Below are 7,214 nucleotides of genomic sequence, written 5' to 3' on the forward strand. Positions count from 1 at the left end.
TACCGTTTCAATCTATTATTAGCATGTACTTTGATGCACTTTTTTTAGAATCGTAACCGTAGGTTTGAAGCTTATTGAACGGAAAAATAAATACTACACACTAACACTTAGGTTATGTTGGTCTCAGAGGAAAGAAATGTGGTGAAAGTGATTGCACCAATGGAAACGAACGAAAGAAATCGTTTTAGTAGAAAGTTATATAGAAATTTGTATAAAATCCGTGGGATCCATGCTTTTAGATTTCTGCACTAAACTGAGAAGAAATGCGAAGAAAGAATAAAATAAAAACGTTAAAATGTTTCCAAAACTAACCCTCTAAGCTAGGAGCACTTTTTTAATTCATCAGGCATGGAACAAAATCAAATATAGCGCGGACAAATTCAAATATGGGAATATGCCTAGCATAATATAAAATTGAATATGCCTATGCCTAGTAAAATTTAATTTCCATACAGCATCCAATTTGATGGCAGTAAAAATCGATTATATATATATATATATATATATATATATATATATATATAAAATCTAATATTAGTTAATGTAATAAAAAATATTTATTTTAAAAAAAGCAAAATCATTTTAAAAATAATATTAAAACAGAAAAAACATAAATATAATTAAAATTTCAAAAATACTTTACTTATAAATTTGATTATCCAGTAATTCAATTTATGAATTTTTTTTTCTATTTTGTAAAATTGTAGAATGTTGATCAACATCCAATTGTGATATAAGGAATCAATATTGCATTTTTATAAAATAAGAAGACCATAAATTAAATTATTAGAAGATTAAATTTAAAATTTAAAATAAATTAAAAGATGAGAAGTATAATTTTACCTTGATTTTATTATCTACCAAGTCGTGAGTTTCTTTCCTCTCATCAGATCTCTCCCTTTCATTTCTATCCCAAATTTTCATTTTCCACTCTCTTTGATATCTTTTTCTTTTCTATCATCACAACAAACGAACAGTGTTACCATCCAGAAAACACAATACGACGTCGATAAGAAAAACGAACCCTATCATCGCCATTGGAATTTGGAAGCTACGAAGTAGGAACGATGACAGCGCTGGTGAGAAGTGGAGTGATGAAGCTCACTCTCCAATTCCAAACCCCTTCTCCTTCTCTGTCTCTCTTCTCTTCTTCTCTCTCCATTACCAAAACACCATCACCACCCTCTTTCTTCTCCTTCCGCCACCCTCTTTCCCATTCGAGCAACGCCTCCAAAACCCCCACCACCAACCCTCTTCCTTCTTCTTCCTTTGAATCCCAGCTATTCATCCCTCCGGGCATTGAACCCGACGAGGTCGATGACTCCACGGTCCTTCCCAGCTCCAACATCGCCGTCGGACCCTACGCCGGCGATTCCCGAATCAAGGACGTCCAGTTCGTCAAGAGCAGCGCCCGCGCCAGGGATTGCCCCAAAGACGACCTACCCGAATTCGCCGTTCTCGGTCGCTCCAACGTGGGCAAATCCTCCCTCATCAATTCCCTCGTCCGCAAGAAAGAGATTGCTCTCACTTCCAAGAAACCAGGTTAGTCAGTTAGGTTAAGCTTCTTTTAGGAGATATAAGGTTCGTCTAGTGTTGAAGAGAGGTCGCCAACAGTCTATAACCAACGGTCTAAGATGTAATAATGTTGTGCTGATTTTTGGTAATGGTGGTTGCAGGGAAGACGCAGCTCATCAATCACTTCTTGGTCAACAAAAGCTGGTACCTTGTTGACTTGCCTGGTTACGGGTCAGTCTCTATTTCTTAATTTTTTTCTGCTTCATGTCTTCTTGTTCCTATGCTTCTTTATTATATATCAAAAAGATTTTAAATTTATAAAAGTAATAAGTAGTTATATTCACAAATTAAAATGCTCTTGCTGCATTTGTTTGGCTGATCGTTTTGCACAATTGGTTTTGGTTAATGGAGAGTTTAAAGTTAATGTTTTCAAGTTTTTATCATATAAGCAGAATTGTAGTATGAGATTTTCAAGTCGACGTAAGAGTTACATTTTTCACTTTTTGTCAAACGTGCTTTCTGTAGTAAAGTTAAGTGCATCTTTGGATTCACATTTTTAAAATCAAGTTGAAATACCAGTTAACATGACTTTAGGTACAAAATATCCTAAATTGAGGAATTGATTTTGACTTAAAATAACTTTAAGCAGTTTTTGCATTGGGTTCAAAATCTTATAGTTTATGTATAGTTTTACCACTAACTTGCTTAATAATAAAAACATTCAAACATAGGTCACTTTACTTCAAAACCAATTTTGCGAACGTTCACCCACCCACACTAATTTTAGTGAGATGCAACCAAACATTATGTTTCGTTGCAGAATCTCAGTGTTTGAATGTCTCAAACGCAAATACAAACATAGCATTAGTGAGAACAGCATTGGGGGGAAATAAAAAATATGACGTAATACATACTACATGGAAATGTAATTTTTATTAAATCTCAAAATTATATGGATAGATTCATATTGAGAGAGGTCTTCCGATTCCCTATTTGCTTAATAAAGCTGGTTGATGCAGGCCATAGATACCCTCTTTGGTTTTCAAGTTTCTCGAGTTGTTTAATAATAGTAGCAATTAATTTTTTTAAATGCTTAGTAGCTGTGTTGTATGTTTACTTGTATCTCCCCATTGTCGGGTTTCATATATGTTTTCTTGAATGATTTTCTTCCCTGTATTTCCACCTCCTTCCTGGATTGGAGAGGATTTGGGATTAGTGGTTGGTGGTGATACTGTTAAGTGTTTTATCTACTCGTGAAATACTGTTTTTTATGCAGCTTTGCTAAAGCACCTGAAGCAGCAAAAACGGATTGGTCCTCATTCACAAAAGGGTACTTTTTGAACAGAAGTACTCTGGTTGCTGTCTTGCTTCTCATTGATGCAAGTGTTCCACCCCAAAAAGTTGACTTGGATTGTGCAAATTGGCTTGGACGCAATAATGTATGATGTTTTATACATATATAGTCCCTAAAGTAATGTTGTCAAGGTACTGAAACAGGTCTAAATCCTGTAAAAACTTTTGTGAATTGCAGATACCAATCACTTTTGTTTTCACAAAATGTGACAAAATGAAGGTGGCAAAAGGGAAACGGCCCGATGAGAACATAAGGGATTTTCAAGAGTTAATCAGACAAAACTACAAGCAACATCCTCCATGGATTATGACCAGCAGTGTCACTGGAATGGGTAGAGATGAGCTTCTCTTGCATATGTCTCAGCTAAGAAACTACTGGGATCAGTAGGAGAAAAAGCTCAAAATTAAGCAAGATGTGAGTATCTATGAGAAAACAGGCCATGCGGGATCAAAGTTGAAATTACAAAAGATGCAACTATATGGAAGAATCATGTGAAAGAGCTATGGGTTGGGTTGAGCCTTGAAATATTTCAGCTGGATCTTTCTTCAGGATTCGGGATCTTTGTTCTTCTTGAACTGCAACAAGATATATAACTTGCATGGGAATCAAGTTTGAGTTGTTTCTGGATAATGAATTTCCACATACTGACACTGAGTATTAGGGTTAATGGTAACGTTTTATGCAAATGGGGATAAAAAATCACAGGAAATGTTGTATGCTTTCAACTGGGATATAGTATTGTGCTAGCTTTATTTATCTTTAGTTGCCTGAATACATGTTTTGGGTTACCATTGTATTGGGTTCAGATTGTCTTCAGTTACTGGATTTTTCCCGTTGGAGGGACACACCCATTGTGTCTTTCTCTCTCATACTGGAAAAATCCAGTACTGGAAAGGAGTACAATCCCATTGCTTTGGCATTTATTTAGGACTTTCTGGAGCAAAAATGATCTTTTTGCATTATGTAAACATTGTAGATGTTTTGATGTATTTTTTGAGGCTGGGATAAATAATGCTGCGAAGTGTGCGCATCTGAATTGCCGTAGCATTTATTCCGAGGCACCTTCAACACATAAGGGGTTCCTTCCTTTTGCCAACGTCCGGTTTCATCGCCTGATGCAAACGGTTACACAAACGCATGAAAAATGTTAGAAGGTTATTCACCATCTTATTTGCAAACACCTTGTTATCATTACTATTCCTCACAGCCACCACTGCCGAGAGCTTCAAGGTAGTGGACTCCTTAGAGATAACCTCATGACCCTCATTGAGTGCTACCATCATGCTTGCTGAGGAACTACTTTGCTTCCCCTTCTTCTTCACTCTTAAGTTTCATCTTATTACCACTCCTACTCAGTGTTGATGAGCACACTAATGGAATGGCCGAGACCAAGAAATTGGCAATTCAAATGAATTTTGTTGTGCAGCATGCCATTAATATTGCCAGAACTCGTGACCATGAGAGTCTTTATACCAGCCATTTCTGTATAGTGTATACAATTGTTAACCTTTATATCAGAAAACAAAAAATGATCTTGTGACACTGAAGGTGATAACATAAATGAGAAGTTTTGATGGGATATAATGACTTAAATATGTTACAAATTTATAATAAATGATCGAATTTTTTAAAATTTCTAATAAAAAAATTTGTTATATTAATTTTTTGATATATTAACTGATCGGTGCAAATTCAAAATAAAAGTTTTAATAGAGTAGAGATTTAATATAACTAGAAAATCTATTAGAAAGGTAAAACAAAGATCGAATATTTATACGACACTAAAAAATATGTAAGTCAATATAGTATTTATAAAGGGTTTACAAAGATCAAACATTGTATTAAGAAAATTAAGCACAATCACGAGTCACGCCACACGCCGACACCAAGGCCATAATTAATCATTTTCTAGTACGTTTAACTAAAATTTGTCCACGAAAAATATATGGTGTGTGAATCAGATTTGTACTTGAACAACGAAAATTAAACATAGGTCTCTTGACTTTTTCTAGTAGTGAAATTTATCCTCGAAATTTTGAAGACTAACTTCTACTATATGGTAAAATACAGATAAATTTAATAATATTAATTGTGAAAATTATATTTATTCTTTGAAAAGAATGTAATATTATAATAAGTAATTTTTATTAAATTAAATGATTCTATTAACAAATAAATATTTAAAGATGAGATATAAAATTTATTTTTGATTATAAGTTTTTTTCAATCAAACAAGTAAGTTTATAATTTTTGACTGATGAGAAATTTGTCTAATACTTAATATATATGGTGATAATAATTTTGGTAAAAATATTCATAGATGATTCTAATTATATCACATAATGGTTGGCATGATCATTTCTAATTAGATTTTATAATATTATTTTTTATTTTAAAGTTAATTTCGATAATGATTATACTTTGATAGTAATTTAAAGGATAAAAACATGAATTTATTAAAAATGAGAATAAATACATACATGATAGCCTTATGAACAATTAGTTAATTTCGATGTGCGATATTATTGATGTTTGAGGAATTAAATGATAATGATTCAATTTCTCAAAAATTGACAATGGTCTTATTTATGAATTTCTAATATTAATGGTTAAATTCTATAATTTTGACACCTGTATAATAATAATTCTAAACACACATATCTAATGTTATGTGATGTTTTCGTATAATTGTTTTTATAAAATATAGATAAGTCTCTTAAATATGTTAATCAGGTTTTGATTTCTAAATAAGCATATGAAAAATACTTTTATCTTTTGAATTTATTTTGAATTTTAGATAACGTTAATTTAATTTATAAGCTGAATAAAGAAAAAGGGATAATGTTGCAAAATACAGGAAGTTGCAAATTGAGATAAACAACAGCACAGTAAAAATTTAATACTTTTTTATACTTTCATCTCGCTTCATTTTTTTAATACTTTGATATTGATTTATTCTTATCAGTATAGCATCATCATGACATTTTTTATTTACATAAAAGAAACATAGAAACATGCTCTAATTAAAAATAAACATGTTGAACATTTTATAGGTTGTTAACTGTTGCTGTCCTTTTTTTGTAAAAAGAAAAGAAAAAGAAAAACTGTTTCTATCACGATTAAGGTCAACAATTAATAGGTTGATTTATCAAAATGGGTTAAAAACTTGAACTAATTAATGGATTGGTCAAAAAAATATTTATCAAATGAATAATTTTTGCCACCTAAAAAATAGGAGGCTCAACTCCGGTTAATATCTCTTTTTTTTTTTAAGGTATTTAGTGCCAGCCGTCAAGTCAACACTAACTATATTTAGAGTCGGCTTCAAGATAAATATATAATTAATTAGGAAAAAAATACATAATGTTAGAAACAAACAATCTAATAATAGGAGTATGTATTTTTATTTCTTTTAATAACAAAGAATGAAGTAATATGAGTAAGTATTAATATAATATACTACAAATTATGATAGATAAAAATCGTTATATTCTTTTTTTCCTTTGGTAATTCTTTGTATATATTATTAGTCTAATATTGAGTGAATGTTTTAGCTTTAAAAAAAATAAAAAATATATTTTTGAAACAAAAAATTGTTTGAACCTCAATCATATATAATAGTTTTTTAAAATCTAACTGTACACAATTCTTTCAAGTATCCTATGACACATTTTTTAGGCTTCATTTTATTTATATTATATATACATATATTTGTGCTATAATAAAGGAAATTTATTTACTTATAATATTATTTTATCTAAAATATCATCATCATTATTTTTTATATGTAAAAATCATGTTAAGAGATTTACAACAACTCACATCGCACTCAATCAATTGAGTTAGACTCTTATGAAAAAATACATTATTTTATTAAATAAATATATTTTTTTTAAAAATTAAAATTAAAATTAAAAGTGCAGTTATAACAATGTTTGCATTATTGTTTAACCTTTCATTATATAATTGTATTTCATTGTAAATTTTGTAATTATAATATACTCTTTATTTTGAGTAAAAATGCCATTAAATAAAATATCAAACATGATGGATCTTTTGAAGGTGGTGCTTGAGAAGCACAAGGTAACACTAAGGGTGACACCTCTACTTACTAGTGACAACAATCATATATTTTGATAAATATTTTCTTGATCAACCCATTATGATAATTTGTTTTCATTTTTAACTCATTTTAATAAAAAAAGATAATTAATGGCCTGACCTCATATGTAGTCTTTAGATCAACACCTTCGCTAGTGTATTTATCAATTGTCCCAACAATGCTTTGGTCGAAAGTTTAAAAAGTGTCTCATTTTATTTATTTATTATGACTTTTGTTGGAAAT

The 7,214-nt window shown here is 30.7% G+C and overlaps 1 protein-coding gene across 1 annotated transcript; it reads left to right on the forward strand.

Annotated features, from left to right (window-relative positions):
- The first annotated feature begins 899 nt into the window (after positions 1–899).
- Positions 900–3,956, forward strand: LOC114377489 (GTP-binding protein At2g22870-like). Its single transcript, XM_028336020.1, has 4 exons — positions 900–1,542; positions 1,677–1,746; positions 2,792–2,954; positions 3,047–3,956. The coding sequence occupies exons 1-4, from the start codon at positions 1,068–1,070 to the stop codon at positions 3,254–3,256; spliced, it is 918 nt and encodes a 305-aa protein (XP_028191821.1). The 5' UTR covers positions 900–1,067; the 3' UTR covers positions 3,257–3,956.
- The last annotated feature ends 3,258 nt before the right edge of the window (positions 3,957–7,214 follow it).

Source organism: Glycine soja, chromosome 11, assembly GCF_004193775.1.
Source record: "Glycine soja cultivar W05 chromosome 11, ASM419377v2, whole genome shotgun sequence".
NCBI classification, from domain to species: Eukaryota; Viridiplantae; Streptophyta; class Magnoliopsida; order Fabales; family Fabaceae; genus Glycine; species Glycine soja.

Bases quoted from the DNA above. Each gene is read 5' to 3' on its own strand.
- LOC114377489 (XM_028336020.1), top strand. From the start codon at position 1,068: ATGACAGCGCTGGTGAGAAGTGGAGTGATGAAGCTCACTCTCCAATTC. The intron at 1,543-1,676 runs GTTAGTCAGTTA...TGGTGGTTGCAG, and splicing joins TCTCACTTCCAAGAAACCAG to GGAAGACGCAGCTCATCAAT. The intron at 1,747-2,791 runs GTCAGTCTCTAT...TTTTTTATGCAG, and splicing joins GTTGACTTGCCTGGTTACGG to CTTTGCTAAAGCACCTGAAG.